The sequence below is a fragment of the Phasianus colchicus genome, chromosome 35, assembly GCF_987193195.1.
Source record: "Phasianus colchicus chromosome 35, bPhaCol1.hap1.1, whole genome shotgun sequence".
In the NCBI taxonomy this organism is placed as follows: domain Eukaryota; kingdom Metazoa; phylum Chordata; class Aves; order Galliformes; family Phasianidae; genus Phasianus; species Phasianus colchicus.
The window spans coordinates 3,151,471-3,169,107 of record NC_143470.1 but is presented as its reverse complement, the minus strand read 5'-3'; the positions used below and the strand labels follow the sequence as shown (position 1 = coordinate 3,169,107).

The 17,637-nt window shown below is 57.1% G+C and overlaps 2 protein-coding genes across 7 annotated transcripts in view; one reads left to right on the top strand and one right to left on the bottom strand.

Moving 5' to 3' along the window:
• Positions 1 to 13,499, top strand: part of TNXB (tenascin XB) — a 26,230-nt gene extending 12,731 nt beyond the window's left edge. Inside the window, exons 18-37 of the mRNA XM_090129217.1 lie at positions 22 to 315; positions 663 to 950; positions 1,614 to 1,907; positions 2,244 to 2,537; positions 2,885 to 3,172; positions 3,836 to 4,129; positions 4,466 to 4,759; positions 5,107 to 5,394; positions 6,058 to 6,351; positions 6,688 to 6,981; positions 7,329 to 7,616; positions 8,280 to 8,573; positions 8,910 to 9,203; positions 10,222 to 10,346; positions 10,866 to 10,986; positions 11,326 to 11,477; positions 12,028 to 12,124; positions 12,341 to 12,502; positions 12,874 to 13,037; positions 13,354 to 13,499. Coding sequence (XP_089985343.1) covers positions 22 to 315; positions 663 to 950; positions 1,614 to 1,907; positions 2,244 to 2,537; positions 2,885 to 3,172; positions 3,836 to 4,129; positions 4,466 to 4,759; positions 5,107 to 5,394; positions 6,058 to 6,351; positions 6,688 to 6,981; positions 7,329 to 7,616; positions 8,280 to 8,573; positions 8,910 to 9,203; positions 10,222 to 10,346; positions 10,866 to 10,986; positions 11,326 to 11,477; positions 12,028 to 12,124; positions 12,341 to 12,502; positions 12,874 to 13,037; positions 13,354 to 13,434 — 4,700 coding nt within the window. The 3' untranslated portion in view covers positions 13,435 to 13,499. The remainder of the gene's footprint in view (positions 1 to 21; positions 316 to 662; positions 951 to 1,613; positions 1,908 to 2,243; positions 2,538 to 2,884; positions 3,173 to 3,835; positions 4,130 to 4,465; positions 4,760 to 5,106; positions 5,395 to 6,057; positions 6,352 to 6,687; positions 6,982 to 7,328; positions 7,617 to 8,279; positions 8,574 to 8,909; positions 9,204 to 10,221; positions 10,347 to 10,865; positions 10,987 to 11,325; positions 11,478 to 12,027; positions 12,125 to 12,340; positions 12,503 to 12,873; positions 13,038 to 13,353) is intronic.
• On the bottom strand, positions 13,054 to 17,637 carry CYP21A2 (cytochrome P450 family 21 subfamily A member 2). Of its 6 annotated transcripts, none has more exons than XM_090129137.1 (10): positions 17,158 to 17,637; positions 16,701 to 16,853; positions 16,093 to 16,244; positions 15,856 to 15,951; positions 15,444 to 15,551; positions 15,042 to 15,128; positions 14,703 to 14,972; positions 14,257 to 14,426; positions 13,872 to 13,975; positions 13,054 to 13,777 (listed from the first exon to the last, which is right to left on the bottom strand). In XM_090129137.1, the coding sequence occupies exons 1-10, from the start codon at positions 17,336 to 17,338 to the stop codon at positions 13,530 to 13,532; spliced, it is 1,569 nt and encodes a 522-aa protein (XP_089985263.1). In that variant the 5' UTR covers positions 17,339 to 17,637; the 3' UTR covers positions 13,054 to 13,529. The 6 variants fall into 6 exon arrangements, with proteins under 6 accessions (XP_089985263.1, XP_089985264.1, XP_031461394.1 ...); XM_090129138.1 differs by having other exon boundaries at positions 16,701 to 16,790; XM_031605534.2 differs by having other exon boundaries at positions 14,787 to 14,972; positions 16,701 to 16,790; positions 17,158 to 17,595.

The window sequence follows — 17,637 nt, the reverse complement described above, 5'->3', positions numbered from 1 at the left end:
GACACGGACTTTGTATTGCAGCTGCAGCCCCAGCACAGGAGGAAGCACCTTCCCCACCACGCCTGGGTGAGCTGACGGCATCCGTCGTCAGCCCCGACTCCGTCCAGCTGGAATGGAGCGTCCCCGCGGGCTCCTTTGACTCCTTCACGGTGCAGTACAAGGATGCACAAGGCCAGCCGCAGGTGGTGCCCGTGGACGGTGGGTCGCGCTCCGTGACCGTGCCCGGGCTGTCGCCGTCCCGCCGCTACAAGTTCAACCTGTACGGGGTGTGGGGACGGAAACGGCTGGGCCCCATCTCCACTGATGCCGTCACAGGTGAGGATGGTGTGTGTTGCATCCGTGTCCTGCTGGCAGTGGGCTTGGCCTATGGCCAGAAACATTTCATGGCTCCTCCTGCTTACAGTCATCTTGGTTGAGAAGGAAATGTTTTCCTGTTGAATGGAAAGTCTGTAGGAATGAGTGCCTGCAAGACTGGAGGAAGAATTGAAGAGGAAATGATAGATAATCTTTGAGGGATGTGTGGATGGAATGGTGCTGGGATAAATCTGTGCTGAGAGCACAACCGGATGGTTGGATGAACGTTCATTTGATTGTTGCGTGGATGGAGGATTGCTTGTGTGGATGCTTCATCGTTAATTATTTTCTCTGTATTGCTGCTGCAGCCCAAGCACATGAAGAAGCACCTTCCCCACCACGCCTGGGTGAGCTGACGGCATCCGTCATCAGCCCCGACTCCGTCCAGCTGGAATGGAGCGTCCCCGCGGGCTCCTTTGACTCCTTCACGGTGCAGTACAAGGATGCACAAGGCCAGCCGCAGGTGGTGCCCGTGGACGGTGGGTCGCGCTCCGTGACCGTGCCCGGGCTGTCGCCGTCCCGCCGCTACAAGTTCAACCTGTACGGGGTGTGGGGACGGAAACGGCTGGGCCCCATCTCCACTGATGCCGTCACAGGTGAGGGCAGGAATTGGGGCCCGGTGGGCTCTGGGTTTCCTGGAGATAGAAAGTGAAACATGGCCCGTGCTGGGATCTTGATTTCCTCTGGCAAGGGGATGAGCTCCTGGGTGCCTCTTTTAGGAAAGGATCCATGAAATGTGGCGCTGAAGTATGAAGGGACCGATGGGGAATGGATGGAGTGCTGGCTGCCCGTATAAGATGGTGGCTGTTTGAGTATTTGTTTGAATGGATGGGCAGATACGTGAAGGAGTGAAAGGATGGATGGAATAATTTAGGAATAGGTGGATGGATGAAGAATGGATAGGTAGATCCTTGGTGTACTGGTACCATGGATGGATACGTTCACAGATGAATTAGATAATTCTTGGATGGAAGAAGGAGTAAGTGTTGCTTGCTCGGTTGAAGTGAAGGTGTGGTTGCCTGGACAAATGTCTGGATAGAAGTACAGAGAGAATCCTTATATGAATGGTGGGACAGTAACGTGGATGTCTGAACGGTGGCGGTGTGAAGGAATGGCAATTGGGTTAGATGGTTCAAGTGAGGAGTAGGTTCAGAACGGATGGAAAAAGGGAACAGAGAGAGGGTGGTTGGATGGTTGGATATGACTGATGGGCAGGATCATCAGTGCTTGTATCCTGCACTGTGTCTTCTGTATTGCAGCTGCAGAAGAGGTGGAGGAGCAACCACCACCCCAGCCACGCCTTGGAGAACTGACAGCATCCCATGTCAGCCCCAACTCCGTCCAACTGGAATGGAGCGTCCCCGAGGGCACCTTTGACTCCTTCACCGTGCAGTACATAGACGTGCAAGGCCAGCCGCAGGAGCTGCACTTGGACAGTGGGTCCCGCACGGTGACCGTGTCTGGTTTGCTGCCGTCCCACCCCTACAAGTTCAACCTGTATGGGCTGTGGGGGCAGACACGTCTGGGCCCCATCTCCACTGACACCATCACAGGTGAGGGCCCCCACATGCTGCACCTCTCTGGGCCTTGAGCTTGGCGCGTGGCATGAGCAGAGATGGGCTGTGCTGGTGACTGGAATCTGAAAGGAAATGGAAACGTTCCGTGCAGAGAGTGGGAATGTATGGAGGAATGGGAGCAAGCAGGATGAGAGGAGGAGGGGGTAGTGATCAGTGGAGAGGATTTGGTTGCATGGATGGAAATATGGATGGACGGTTTGTTGGGTGGGTGGATAACTTTTCAATCGGGACAGGTGGATGTTTGGGTGAATGGTTGGTAAGCTGTTGAAGATGTGGATAGCTGGATGGGTGGACACGGACTTTGTATTGCAGCTGCAGCCCCAGCACAGGAGGAAGCACCTTCCCCACCACGCCTGGGTGAGCTGACGGCATCCGTCGTCAGCCCCGACTCCGTCCAGCTGGAATGGAGCGTCCCCGCGGGCTCCTTTGACTCCTTCACGGTGCAGTACAAGGATGCACAAGGCCAGCCGCAGGTGGTGCCCGTGGACGGTGGGTCGCGCTCCGTGACCGTGCCCGGGCTGTCGCCGTCCCGCCGCTACAAGTTCAACCTGTACGGGGTGTGGGGACGGAAACGGCTGGGCCCCATCTCCACTGATGCCGTCACAGGTGAGGATGGTGTGTGTTGCATCCGTGTCCTGCTGGCAGTGGGCTTGGCCTATGGCCAGAAACATTTCATGGCTCCTCCTGCTTACAGTCATCTTGGTTGAGAAGGAAATGTTTTCCTGTTGAATGGAAAGTCTGTAGGAATGAGTGCCTGCAAGACTGGAGGAAGAATTGAAGAGGAAATGATAGATAATCTTTGAGGGATGTGTGGATGGAATGGTGCTGGGATAAATCTGTGCTGAGAGCACAACCGGATGGTTGGATGAACGTTCATTTGATTGTTGCGTGGATGGAGGATTGCTTGTGTGGATGCTTCATCGTTAATTATTTTCTCTGTATTGCTGCTGCAGCCCAAGCACATGAAGAAGCACCTTCCCCACCACGCCTGGGTGAGCTGACGGCATCCGTCATCAGCCCCGACTCCGTCCAGCTGGAATGGAGCGTCCCCGCGGGCTCCTTTGACTCCTTCACGGTGCAGTACAAGGATGCACAAGGCCAGCCGCAGGTGGTGCCCGTGGACGGTGGGTCGCGCTCCGTGACCGTGCCCGGGCTGTCGCCGTCCCGCCGCTACAAGTTCAACCTGTACGGGGTGTGGGGACGGAAACGGCTGGGCCCCATCTCCACTGATGCCGTCACAGGTGAGGGCAGGAATTGGGGCCCGGTGGGCTCTGGGTTTCCTGGAGATAGAAAGTGAAACATGGCCCGTGCTGGGATCTTGATTTCCTCTGGCAAGGGGATGAGCTCCTGGGTGCCTCTTTTAGGAAAGGATCCATGAAATGTGGCGCTGAAGTATGAAGGGACCGATGGGGAATGGATGGAGTGCTGGCTGCCCGTATAAGATGGTGGCTGTTTGAGTATTTGTTTGAATGGATGGGCAGATACGTGAAGGAGTGAAAGGATGGATGGAATAATTTAGGAATAGGTGGATGGATGAAGAATGGATAGGTAGATCCTTGGTGTACTGGTACCATGGATGGATACGTTCACAGATGAATTAGATAATTCTTGGATGGAAGAAGGAGTAAGTGTTGCTTGCTCGGTTGAAGTGAAGGTGTGGTTGCCTGGACAAATGTCTGGATAGAAGTACAGAGAGAATCCTTATATGAATGGTGGGACAGTAACGTGGATGTCTGAACGGTGGCGGTGTGAAGGAATGGCAATTGGGTTAGATGGTTCAAGTGAGGAGTAGGTTCAGAACGGATGGAAAAAGGGAACAGAGAGAGGGTGGTTGGATGGTTGGATATGACTGATGGGCAGGATCATCAGTGCTTGTATCCTGCACTGTGTCTTCTGTATTGCAGCTGCAGAAGAGGTGGAGGAGCAACCACCACCCCAGCCACGCCTTGGAGAACTGACAGCATCCCATGTCAGCCCCAACTCCGTCCAACTGGAATGGAGCGTCCCCGAGGGCACCTTTGACTCCTTCACCGTGCAGTACATAGACGTGCAAGGCCAGCCGCAGGAGCTGCACTTGGACAGTGGGTCCCGCACGGTGACCGTGTCTGGTTTGCTGCCGTCCCACCCCTACAAGTTCAACCTGTATGGGCTGTGGGGGCAGACACGTCTGGGCCCCATCTCCACTGACACCATCACAGGTGAGGGCCCCCACATGCTGCACCTCTCTGGGCCTTGAGCTTGGCGCGTGGCATGAGCAGAGATGGGCTGTGCTGGTGACTGGAATCTGAAAGGAAATGGAAACGTTCCGTGCAGAGAGTGGGAATGTATGGAGGAATGGGAGCAAGCAGGATGAGAGGAGGAGGGGGTAGTGATCAGTGGAGAGGATTTGGTTGCATGGATGGAAATATGGATGGACGGTTTGTTGGGTGGGTGGATAACTTTTCAATCGGGACAGGTGGATGTTTGGGTGAATGGTTGGTAAGCTGTTGAAGATGTGGATAGCTGGATGGGTGGACACGGACTTTGTATTGCAGCTGCAGCCCCAGCACAGGAGGAAGCACCTTCCCCACCACGCCTGGGTGAGCTGACGGCATCCGTCGTCAGCCCCGACTCCGTCCAGCTGGAATGGAGCGTCCCCGCGGGCTCCTTTGACTCCTTCACGGTGCAGTACAAGGATGCACAAGGCCAGCCGCAGGTGGTGCCCGTGGACGGTGGGTCGCGCTCCGTGACCGTGCCCGGGCTGTCGCCGTCCCGCCGCTACAAGTTCAACCTGTACGGGGTGTGGGGACGGAAACGGCTGGGCCCCATCTCCACTGATGCCGTCACAGGTGAGGATGGTGTGTGTTGCATCCGTGTCCTGCTGGCAGTGGGCTTGGCCTATGGCCAGAAACATTTCATGGCTCCTCCTGCTTACAGTCATCTTGGTTGAGAAGGAAATGTTTTCCTGTTGAATGGAAAGTCTGTAGGAATGAGTGCCTGCAAGACTGGAGGAAGAATTGAAGAGGAAATGATAGATAATCTTTGAGGGATGTGTGGATGGAATGGTGCTGGGATAAATCTGTGCTGAGAGCACAACCGGATGGTTGGATGAACGTTCATTTGATTGTTGCGTGGATGGAGGATTGCTTGTGTGGATGCTTCATCGTTAATTATTTTCTCTGTATTGCTGCTGCAGCCCCAGCACAGGAGGAAGCACCTTCCCCACCACGCCTGGGTGAGCTGACGGCATCCGTCGTCAGCCCCGACTCCGTCCAGCTGGAATGGAGCGTCCCCGCGGGCTCCTTTGACTCCTTCACGGTGCAGTACAAGGATGCACAAGGCCAGCCGCAGGTGGTGCCCGTGGACGGTGGGTCGCGCTCCGTGACCGTGCCCGGGCTGTCGCCGTCCCGCCGCTACAAGTTCAACCTGTACGGGGTGTGGGGACGGAAACGGCTGGGCCCCATCTCCACTGATGCCGTCACAGGTGAGGGCAGGAATTGGGGCCCGGTGGGCTCTGGGTTTCCTGGAGATAGAAAGTGAAACATGGCCCGTGCTGGGATCTTGACTTCCTCTGGCAAGGGGATGAGCTCCTGGGTGCCTCTTTTAGGAAAGGATCCATGAAATGTGGCGCTGAAGTATGAAGGGACCGATGGGGAATGGATGGAGTGCTGGCTGCCCGTATAAGATGGTGGCTGTTTGAGTATTTGTTTGAATGGATGGGCAGATACGTGAAGGAGTGAAAGGATGGATGGAATAATTTAGGAATAGGTGGATGGATGAAGAATGGATAGGTAGATCCTTGGTGTACTGGTACCATGGATGGATACGTTCACAGATGAATTAGATAATTCTTGGATGGAAGAAGGAGTAAGTGTTGCTTGCTCGGTTGAAGTGAAGGTGTGGTTGCCTGGACAAATGTCTGGATAGAAGTACAGAGAGAATCCTTATATGAATGGTGGGACAGTAACGTGGATGTCTGAACGGTGGCGGTGTGAAGGAATGGCAATTGGGTTAGATGGTTCAAGTGAGGAGTAGGTTCAGAACGGATGGAAAAAGGGAACAGAGAGAGGGTGGTTGGATGGTTGGATATGACTGATGGGCAGGATCATCAGTGCTTGTATCCTGCACTGTGTCTTCTGTATTGCAGCTGCAGAAGAGGTGGAGGAGCAACCACCACCCCAGCCACGCCTTGGAGAACTGACAGCATCCCATGTCAGCCCCAACTCCGTCCAACTGGAATGGAGCGTCCCCGAGGGCACCTTTGACTCCTTCACCGTGCAGTACATAGACGTGCAAGGCCAGCCGCAGGAGCTGCACTTGGACAGTGGGTCCCGCACGGTGACCGTGTCTGGTTTGCTGCCGTCCCACCCCTACAAGTTCAACCTGTATGGGCTGTGGGGGCAGACACGTCTGGGCCCCATCTCCACTGACACCATCACAGGTGAGGGCCCCCACATGCTGCACCTCTCTGGGCCTTGAGCTTGGCGCGTGGCATGAGCAGAGATGGGCTGTGCTGGTGACTGGAATCTGAAAGGAAATGGAAACGTTCCGTGCAGAGAGTGGGAATGTATGGAGGAATGGGAGCAAGCAGGATGAGAGGAGGAGGGGGTAGTGATCAGTGGAGAGGATTTGGTTGCATGGATGGAAATATGGATGGACGGTTTGTTGGGTGGGTGGATAACTTTTCAATCGGGACAGGTGGATGTTTGGGTGAATGGTTGGTAAGCTGTTGAAGATGTGGATAGCTGGATGGGTGGACACGGACTTTGTATTGCAGCTGCAGCCCCAGCACAGGAGGAAGCACCTTCCCCACCACGCCTGGGTGAGCTGACGGCATCCGTCGTCAGCCCCGACTCCGTCCAGCTGGAATGGAGCGTCCCCGCGGGCTCCTTTGACTCCTTCACGGTGCAGTACAAGGATGCACAAGGCCAGCCGCAGGTGGTGCCCGTGGACGGTGGGTCGCGCTCCGTGACCGTGCCCGGGCTGTCGCCGTCCCGCCGCTACAAGTTCAACCTGTACGGGGTGTGGGGACGGAAACGGCTGGGCCCCATCTCCACTGATGCCGTCACAGGTGAGGATGGTGTGTGTTGCATCCGTGTCCTGCTGGCAGTGGGCTTGGCCTATGGCCAGAAACATTTCATGGCTCCTCCTGCTTACAGTCATCTTGGTTGAGAAGGAAATGTTTTCCTGTTGAATGGAAAGTCTGTAGGAATGAGTGCCTGCAAGACTGGAGGAAGAATTGAAGAGGAAATGATAGATAATCTTTGAGGGATGTGTGGATGGAATGGTGCTGGGATAAATCTGTGCTGAGAGCACAACCGGATGGTTGGATGAACGTTCATTTGATTGTTGCGTGGATGGAGGATTGCTTGTGTGGATGCTTCATCGTTAATTATTTTCTCTGTATTGCTGCTGCAGCCCCAGCACAGGAGGAAGCACCTTCCCCACCACGCCTGGGTGAGCTGACGGCATCCGTCGTCAGCCCCGACTCCGTCCAGCTGGAATGGAGCGTCCCCGCGGGCTCCTTTGACTCCTTCACGGTGCAGTACAAGGATGCACAAGGCCAGCCGCAGGTGGTGCCCGTGGACGGTGGGTCGCGCTCCGTGACCGTGCCCGGGCTGTCGCCGTCCCGCCGCTACAAGTTCAACCTGTACGGGGTGTGGGGACGGAAACGGCTGGGCCCCATCTCCACTGATGCCGTCACAGGTGAGGGCAGGAATTGGGGCCCGGTGGGCTCTGGGTTTCCTGGAGATAGAAAGTGAAACATGGCCCGTGCTGGGATCTTGACTTCCTCTGGCAAGGGGATGAGCTCCTGGGTGCCTCTTTTAGGAAAGGATCCATGAAATGTGGCGCTGAAGTATGAAGGGACCGATGGGGAATGGATGGAGTGCTGGCTGCCCGTATAAGATGGTGGCTGTTTGAGTATTTGTTTGAATGGATGGGCAGATACGTGAAGGAGTGAAAGGATGGATGGAATAATTTAGGAATAGGTGGATGGATGAAGAATGGATAGGTAGATCCTTGGTGTACTGGTACCATGGATGGATACGTTCACAGATGAATTAGATAATTCTTGGATGGAAGAAGGAGTAAGTGTTGCTTGCTCGGTTGAAGTGAAGGTGTGGTTGCCTGGACAAATGTCTGGATAGAAGTACAGAGAGAATCCTTATATGAATGGTGGGACAGTAACGTGGATGTCTGAACGGTGGCGGTGTGAAGGAATGGCAATTGGGTTAGATGGTTCAAGTGAGGAGTAGGTTCAGAACGGATGGAAAAAGGGAACAGAGAGAGGGTGGTTGGATGGTTGGATATGACTGATGGGCAGGATCATCAGTGCTTGTATCCTGCACTGTGTCTTCTGTATTGCAGCTGCAGAAGAGGTGGAGGAGCAACCACCACCCCAGCCACGCCTTGGAGAACTGACAGCATCCCATGTCAGCCCCAACTCCGTCCAACTGGAATGGAGCGTCCCCGAGGGCACCTTTGACTCCTTCACCGTGCAGTACATAGACGTGCAAGGCCAGCCGCAGGAGCTGCACTTGGACAGTGGGTCCCGCACGGTGACCGTGTCTGGTTTGCTGCCGTCCCACCCCTACAAGTTCAACCTGTATGGGCTGTGGGGGCAGACACGTCTGGGCCCCATCTCCACTGACACCATCACAGGTGAGGGCCCCCACATGCTGCACCTCTCTGGGCCTTGAGCTTGGCGCGTGGCATGAGCAGAGATGGGCTGTGCTGGTGACTGGAATCTGAAAGGAAATGGAAACGTTCCGTGCAGAGAGTGGGAATGTATGGAGGAATGGGAGCAAGCAGGATGAGAGGAGGAGGGGGTAGTGATCAGTGGAGAGGATTTGGTTGCATGGATGGAAATATGGATGGACGGTTTGTTGGGTGGGTGGATAACTTTTCAATCGGGACAGGTGGATGTTTGGGTGAATGGTTGGTAAGCTGTTGAAGATGTGGATAGCTGGATGGGTGGACACGGACTTTGTATTGCAGCTGCAGCCCCAGCACAGGAGGAAGCACCTTCCCCACCACGCCTGGGTGAGCTGACGGCATCCGTCGTCAGCCCCGACTCCGTCCAGCTGGAATGGAGCGTCCCCGCGGGCTCCTTTGACTCCTTCACGGTGCAGTACAAGGATGCACAAGGCCAGCCGCAGGTGGTGCCCGTGGACGGTGGGTCGCGCTCCGTGACCGTGCCCGGGCTGTCGCCGTCCCGCCGCTACAAGTTCAACCTGTACGGGGTGTGGGGACGGAAACGGCTGGGCCCCATCTCCACTGATGCCGTCACAGGTGAGGGCAGGAATTGGGGCCTGGTGGGCTCTGGGTTTCCTGGTGATAGAAAGTGAAACATGGCCTAGGATGGGAATGTTGAGTTCCTCTGGCCATGGGTTGAGCTCTTGATTTCCTGGTTTTGATTGGATCCACTAGTCATTGCACTGAATTTCAAAGGGGCCAATGGGTAATGGATTGTGTGATGCCCGTTCAGATGGAATTGTGGCTCTTTGAGTTATTGACTGCTTGGTTGGGTGAACAGATACTTGTATGGAAACCTTTGGGCTCTTACCTCATTGCCTCTCTGCACTGGATTTAGAGTCCACTGGGCCCTGCTAGGGTCCGTTTGCACACTGTTGACAATAGGAACTTTTCTTGAGCTCTAGAGAGATTTTGTTGGAAGGATGGATGAATTGTTCATATTGTCGTTTGTTTGCGGATGACTGATGCAATGGATTAATTTTTTTTTAATATAAAAAGACATTGTTGGATGAACATACAGCAACTGGATGGATGGAGGGATATGAGTTTCTATAGAACAATGGGTGGTTGGAAGGACTGTTGGATGCACCAAATGTTGGAGGGATCTGCATTTGGGGAAATGGATTGTTGGACTCTTAGTATATAGTCTATAGCAGAGTTGAAAAGGACCAGGATGGACCTTGTCCTTTGCTCCTGGCCACACACAGGAATTATGCCCTACTTCTGAAAGCAGTGTTCACACTCTTGTAGAGCTGGATAGTTGATGGTGTGGTGGAGTCACAGGTGGGAGGTGTCCCTGTGGGGATGGTGCCTAGGAAGCAATTGGAGATCTATAATGCACTCCAATGCCCCCTGTGTGTGGGAGTAGTGTGGGTGGGAGTCACTGGGATACTACTGTGGGGTGGGAGTGTCTTTGTGGTCAGTGGGTGCTGTAGTGGTAAGCAGGGCTCTCAAGAGGCCTTTGGGGGGAGTCCAAAAGAAGTTAATGGGAGGGAGAGTATGGGACACATCCAAGGGGGGGCTGCGGGGCTCAGTGCCCTCCATCTTTTCCCAGGTGCCCCAGGAACACTGTGGGTGGGGACGCTGTGGCCCCGTCGTGCTCAGCTGCATTGGGCACCTCCCCATGTCTCCCCTGATGGCTACAACCTCACCTACGGACCCCTCGGAGGCCTCATGAAGGTAACACTCCATAGCACTCCCTGAACTTCCCAGGGGACCTCTGTATCTCCTGGGGTACCCCAATATGCCTATGGGGGGATCCCAGTAACCTATAGGGCTCCCCTGCAACTCTGTTTGTGACCCTAGAACTCCTCCTGGGGATCAGCATGGCATCTCTGAGGACCCCAGTGCTCCTCTGGGAACCCCCCACAGCCTCCTGAGATCCCCACTCACCCCTTTGGAGACCCCAGTATTCCTTGTGGAGACCCAGATATCCCCTCAGGGATCCCAATGCCCTTTTGGGGACCCAGATAACCTCCTTGGGGACCCTGCTCCCACCATGGGAAACCCAAAAGCCCCCAAGCACCCTAAGAGTCCCCCTGCACCCCGCTATCCCTTGAGGGTCTCAATACCCCTTTTGCAGCACTCCCATCCTCCTCCTGGGCCCCTTTATGCTCCCTGGAGACATTAAACAGCCCTGTAATGCCCTTTAGGGACCCCCATAGCAGTCCAATAACCCTCCCATGTCCTCCTCCCCAGACACTCCAGCTGCCCCCTGAGACAACATCCAAGGAGCTGTGGGGCCTGGAGCCCACTGGACACTATAGGGTGCAGCTCCGGGGCCGGGGGCTGGAGCCCCTTGAGACCACCTTCAACACCCGTGAGCTGAGAAAGGAGGTCCTGTGGGGTGGGAGTGGGCACCCAGATGTCAGGGCACTTGGGTGGGAGACTCTGGGGTACCCAAGTATCTGGATGCTTTGTGGTGGTGGGAACGCATGGATGCTGAGTCCTGAAGTATGGAGGGAGGTACCCAAAAATCTGCATCTTTGTGTGGGGGGGCCCTGGGGGTTTCCAAGTACCTGAATAATAGGTCCCTACACAGGGGGGTTCCTTAGGTGGGGGGTCAACAGGATGCCCTCGTCCCTTGATAGGTGAACAGGGACCCCCAACCGGTTGGGTCCAGTGGGTGGGGACACCTACACTGTACTTTGTCCCCCAGCACCCCTTCCCCACCCACACCCCCGGGACTGTGCTGAGGAGCAGCTCAATGGACCAGGGCCTTCACGAGAAGTCCTCATCTTCCTCGGGGGTGACCAGCGACAGCCACTGCGCGTCTACTGCGACATGGAGAGCGATGGCGGAGGCTGGCTGGTGAGGCTGGGGGCAAGGGGAGGAAGTGGGGGGGTAGGGGGGTCTGGTGGGCTCTTGGGGGAGGGGCTATGAGGAGTCTGATGGGCAATGGGTGTCATGGGGTTGGGTGGCTGGCTCTATGGTTGCCATTATAGGGGTTGGGTTGGCAATAGAGGAGTCCTGTGGAGCAATTGGGGCATTTGGAGGTTCTGGGGGGGTTGAGAAGCAACGCAGGGGGAGTGGGAGGAGGCTGGAGGGGAGGTTAATGGGAGGGTCTTGTGGGGCAACTGGGGTAATTCTGGAAACTGCAGGGGGATCTCAGTGTTCCTATGAGACTCACATACCCCCTGTACTATCCATGGGGATCCCAGTAACCCCCTGGAACTATAAATGGGGGAGCACCTAGGGAGAAATCTGGGGCTGTGGTGGGTCTGGGAGAGGCAATAGGATGCCCTGGGGGGCAATACAAGGGTCTTAGGGTGCAATGTTGCGGGTTTAGGGGGAGGTAATGGGGGTCTGGGGGCAGTGGTGGGGTCTGGGGGGGATTCTGACCCCCCCCCCCCCCCCAAAGGTGTTCCAGCGCCGCATGGATGGGGGCACCAACTTCTGGAGGGGGTGGGAGGAGTACGTCCACGGCTTCGGGAACATCTCTGGGGAGTTCTGGCTGGGTGAGGACCCCAAAATGTGGGGACATTGAGGTCTGGGGTGCGGGTGAGACACCCAGGGTGGGGATGGCTGATGGCTGCAGGATGTGGGACAGAAACCAACTGGGATGCGGAGTGGGATCCCAGATGGGTGTGTGGGGTGGGGGGTGGAGGGTGTGGGGCAGGGCCCCAATTGGGTCTGTAGGGTGGGGATGGCTGATGGCTGCGGGACGTGGGCAGGGAATGCGGCGCTGCACACACTGACAGCTTCTGGGCCCACGGAGCTGCGCGTGGACCTCCGGACGCCGTCAGACAGCGCCTTCGCCCGCTATCGGGATTTTGCCGTCGGTGGTCCTGAGGACAGTTTTCGCCTCCATCTCGGGGCCTACAGTGGCACGGCTGGTGTGTGTGGGGCTGGGGGAGTCCTGGGGGGTTCCTGGGGGATATTAGGCTTAACCTTGACCCATGGTAGGGCTTTTGGGGATACCCCGATCATGGGGGGGGGAATCCTGGGGAGAATAGGGGACAGCTCCTTTGCCTACAATGAGGGGGCCTTGCAGGGGTCTTTGAGATCACTGACCCATTGGGATCTCGAGACCACAGGGAGCCCACAGGGGTTCTTGTGGGGGGGGGCTCTGCCCCACTGGGCGGTCTCTATGAGGATGTGGGGACTTCTGGGGGTCTGTGGCTCATCCCTGGGGCTCTGAACCCTACGTGGGTGTCCTGGAGAGCTCTCTTTAGGGGTCCCCATAAGCTTGCTGTGGGTCCTACAGGGGATGCGCTGTCCTACCACGCTGGGAGCCCCTTCTCCACACGGGACCACGACCCCCGGGGCCGCCCCCGGCCCTGCGCTGTTGCCTACACAGGAGCCTGGTGGTACCGCAACTGCCACTACGCCAACCTCAACGGGCGCTATGGGGTGCCCTATGACCACCAGGTATGGCTATGGGGACTATGAAGGGGTCTGTGGGAATCGTAAATGGGCCTATGGGGGCATAAAAACAACCCAATGGGACAGGAGGGGGTCACTGTGGGGCCATGGAGTTTATGCAGGGTAAATATGGAGGGCTACCCCCCCACAAGGTCGCTTTAGCCTCATGTCTCTCCTATGTGAGTATGGGATCCTATAAGAGTTGTAGAAGCTGGAGCAGGGAAGGGGGTACTTGGGGGCCCCCTGTAGGGCCTATATGTGTCTGTAGAACTGTGGTAAGTTGCCTATAGGGTGTGACCAAATCCCCCCTCCCTCTCTGCAGGGCATCAACTGGTACCCCTGGAAGGGCTTTGAGTACTCCATCCCCTTCACAGAGATGAAGCTGCGGCCACAGCGTGACTGAGAGCACTGAAAAGGTTGTGGGGTGCAGTGGAGCCTTTATGGAGTCAATAAAGCTGCGAGTAACCAGCACTGACCCATGCATCGCACACACTGGGCTCAGGAGCTATGGGGTGGGCAGGGCACGAGGCGCACACGGAATGGGACGCAACGCAGCACGGTGCCGGCGGTAACCCCCAAGTGGGGCAGAGCCCCATCAGACGGTGGCTCCAGGCGGAATCGCTGTAGGATGTACCCCAAAAACACAAAGAGCTCTGCCCGAGCCAGCGCCTCCCCCACACACGAGCGTGCCCCACAACCAAAGGGCAGCAGCGCTCGCCAGGGGGCCCCTGGTTGCAGGAACCGCTCTGTGGGGCAGAACAGAGGTCAGAGAGTGGGTGTATAGGGAGGAACCCAACCTGGGGTTCAGGACCCACATCTGTGGGGTGGACCCACACGTACCAGGCAGGAACTCATCAGGACGGTCCCAGATCTTGGGGTCGTGGTGCGCAGCAAAGAGGTTTGGGATAACGATGGATCCCACAGGCACCGGGATTCCTGCAATGCTGGGAAGGAACAGACTGCTGCTGGGATGGACTGGGAGAGCTTACAGTGGCCAAATGGGACATACTGGGGCTTAATGGGGGCTGATGAGCTCTACTGGGGCTGATCTAGTGGTAAGTCCATGGTCTGCAGCAGTCCACACTATTACAAACTGGTCTACATTTGTTCATTGCAAAACACTGACAGTGGTGCATGGTTCTGCAGGCAGATATATGGCCCATACTGGTTGGTACTGGTCCCCACTGGTCTGTATGGCCCCCTACTGGTGCATTACTGGCCATACCTGGAATGGCGCCGGGCACAGTGGGGCAGTGCAAGAGGCGCAGGGGGACGCAGGCGGAGGGTCTCGGTGACAGTAGCGCGGAGCAGCGGCAGTCGTCCCATGTCCCCTGGCTTTGGGGTCCCTGTGGGGCCCAGCACCTGGTGCAACTCTGCACGCACCCGGTCCTGCACCTGGGACAGGGGACACGTGTCAGAGCATGTCACCAAGTGTCACATCGGGTCACTCGTGGGGTGGCCCTCCCCTGCACGTGGACACAGACATCGGTGTGGCACAGAGGTGATATGAGTGTGACACTTCGGTGATAACCATCATACAGGGGACACCAGGGACACAGGTAGAGACACCCCAGGGCCATCATCCACACAGGGATTTGAACATGAATGTGACATGCATGTGGTGCAATGGGGAAGTGCAGTAGGGTATGGGAGGGGACACCCAGCACACACCTGGGGGTACGTGGGAATGGGAGACTGGAATGGGAACCGTGGGGAAACAGATGTGGGTGTGACACAGATGTGACGTGGTGTCACCTGGGGGTGGTGCAGCAGGAAGGCCACAGCCCACAACAGAGCTGCCGCTGTCGTTTCGGTGCCACCAATGAAGAGGTCCACAAGGGCCATGTGCAGGCGGTCCCCCCCCAGAGGCCCCATAGGGACAGTGGGGTCCCCCCCCAGCAGTGCCCCTAGCACTGTGTCCCTGGGGGGGGATGTGCAGCCCTGTAGGGACACATGTGTTACCCCCTGCAGCTGTATCCCCCCTCTGTTCCCATGTCCCCACATCCCCACCTGGTGCCATCGGATCTGGGTCTCCACAAAGGCGTCACGGCGCTCCACCAGGCGCAGCAGTTCCCGCAGCCCCGGGTTGGGCAGCACCTGTGGGGCACAGGGACCCCCTTCAGTGTCCTACAGAGCTCCCCTGGGCCCATATCTCCCGGCCCCATATCTCCTCCTTTTGAACCTAAGACAAACGTAGAGAAGCCCCCCAACCCCATACAAACCCCGTAATACCCTCCCAGGGCTCTATATAACCTCTTTAACCCCCCTCAACCCCATACAGACCCCCCCAGCCCCATCTATAACCCCCAAAGGATAATATAGCCCATTCTCACTATAGACCCCATATGGACCTATCCCCCTTCCCAGCCCAACACTGATCCCATAAGCCCTATGAGGCCCTGTAGGGCTCACCCTTAGTGGAGGCAGCACATCCAGTGCCCGCACACTGGCCCAGCCCCACACCTCCAGCAGTTCCACCACACAGCGTGTAAAGGAGCGCACCTCTGCCTCGGGGGGCATCTGTGGGGCACAGGGCTTGGTCACTCCAGAGAGACTCCTGGGTCCCCCCAGAGACTTCTGAACCTAAAGAGGTATGTGGTCATTTGGGTCCCTCTAGAGGTGGCTGGGTCCCCAAAGGGATATCTGAGACCCAAAGTGGCCCCTCAGCACTTAGGATCCACCCTCCTTGGACACCTGGGCCACCCCAAGGACCCCTTGGTCCCCTCCAGTGGCACCTGACATCTGAGACCCCCTGTAGTGGCACCTGAGGCCCCCTGCTCCCCGAGGTGACACCTAGACCCCGCATCCCCCCCGGTGTCCCCACCAGGTCCCCGAAGGCGAGGCGGCAGATGGTGCTGCAGGTGTGGAACGCGAATGTCTCAAAGAGGTCCACTGGGGCAGCCCCATAAGAGCTCAGCTCCTGTGGGGTGGAAAATGGGGTCACTGAAGGGGGTGTGGGTGCCCCACAGGGGGGTCAGGGTGACTCAAGGGGACGGGCACCTCAGCCCTGGAGATGATGGTGTCCAACTGGGGTTGGAGGGCCCCGTGTTGGGGTGCTCACCTGGCACAGCGCCCAGCCCTGTAGCTCCAGGAGAGGCTCCAGGTGTCTCACAGCCCGCGCCAGCGCTCCCCGCGTTGCCCCTCGCTGCCGTCGCCACTCTGGGGATGCATCCCCCAGCGCCAGGTCCTGCCCCCCCCGCGACACCAAGGACGCTGTGGGGTGACACCCATATCACCCCGGCACCCATGAGACCTCCCAGAACACCTCAGACAGTCGTAGGGATCACTGGGGACCCATCCAGAGTTCCCCAGACACCCACTGAGACCTGTCCAGCACCGAAACGTTCTCCCCCCCAAAAAACGCAACCAGACCCTTTCGGAGATCATGGGGACCCCCAGTACCTCCTCCAGATAACCAACAAGGACCTGCAGGGACTCCCCTCCACTCAAAATCCAGGAGGATCCCTCAGAACCCCCACAGACACCAATTAGTACCCTCCAGAACCCCAAACCCACTCAGATACCCATAGAGATCTTTATGGACCCCTCTTGGGACCCTCCCCAGAACTACAAAACCCAAAGAACCCCCTTTGAAGATTCACAGGAACCCCCCTCTGACTCACCCCAAACCCTCATGGGGAGCCCCCAACCCCTGCAGCTCCCCCATACCCAGGTAACTGTGGGGGCGTCCCACGAAGTCCCCCCAGCGCCGTGCCAGTGCCTCACGGATGGCGGCTGCAGAGCTCAGCACCACCACCTCTGGGCAGGGGGGACAAGAAATGAGTGGGATGGAGGGAAGGGACCCCCATGGGAACCTTGAAACTAGAGGTGGGGGGAGAAATGAGAGGTACCAGGATAAAGTCTGGGGGGGGAGGGAGGGGTTAGGGATCCCAAATTATTTTGAGGGGGGTAGAAGGAGGGGGGCAAAAAGGAATTGGGGAGCAGTATTTGGGGGTTCCTCCACCCTCTCAATGGGTAATTCTGGAGAGCCTGTGAGGTTGGGGATCTTAAAGGGGGAAGGTTCAAGGTCCAAAGGAGGGGGGATTTATGGTGAAGAGGGGGTCATGGGGGCTCCAAGGGGTAGTCAGGGGGATGGGAAGGTCATGAAGATGCCCCCCCTACTCACCACGTCCCCCCAAGCGCAGACATAAGGGGTCCCCATAGGTCTGGGTGAGGACGTGGAGGTGCTGTGGCCCTTCTGGGTGCAGGAGGTGCAGGGTCCCCCCCCATGGGGCCCCCCCCCACCTGGCTGAACCCCCCCAGATCAGAGCCAGGAGGAGCAGCAGCAGAAGCATCACCACCGCCATTGTTCTGTGGGATGGGGGGCCCCAGCTCTGCCCCTATAACACCTTATGAGGGGGAGGGACCCCAAAAGCTCCACCCCTCTCCCACCCAAACCCCTCCTACCAGAAGAGGGGCATTGGGTTCACTCCCCTAAAATTATTGTGTCCACCCCGCTTCAAATCATTATAAAAATTTATGGGGGTGTCCTCATAAAAATACAGGAGTTTGTCCCCCCGCAAAGTGCTCCCAGAACCATGGGGTGCCCCCTTCCAAAAAAAAAAAAATCACTCACACTCCCATTGTGTGACCCCCAACCAAAGAT

What these genes read in the sequence shown, in the direction of transcription:
- CYP21A2 (XM_090129137.1), bottom strand. Translation starts at nt 17,338, where the DNA reads ATGGCGGTGGTGATGCTTCTGCTGCTGCTCCTCCTGGCTCTGATCTGG. An exon ending in GCCTCGCCTTCGGGGACCTG is followed by an intron (nt 15,552 to 15,855) that starts GTGGGGACACCG and finishes TGTGCCCCACAG; the next exon opens with ATGCCCCCCGAGGCAGAGGT. An exon ending in TGTGCCCGGCGCCATTCCAG is followed by an intron (nt 13,976 to 14,256) that starts GTATGGCCAGTA and finishes GTTCCTTCCCAG; the next exon opens with CATTGCAGGAATCCCGGTGC.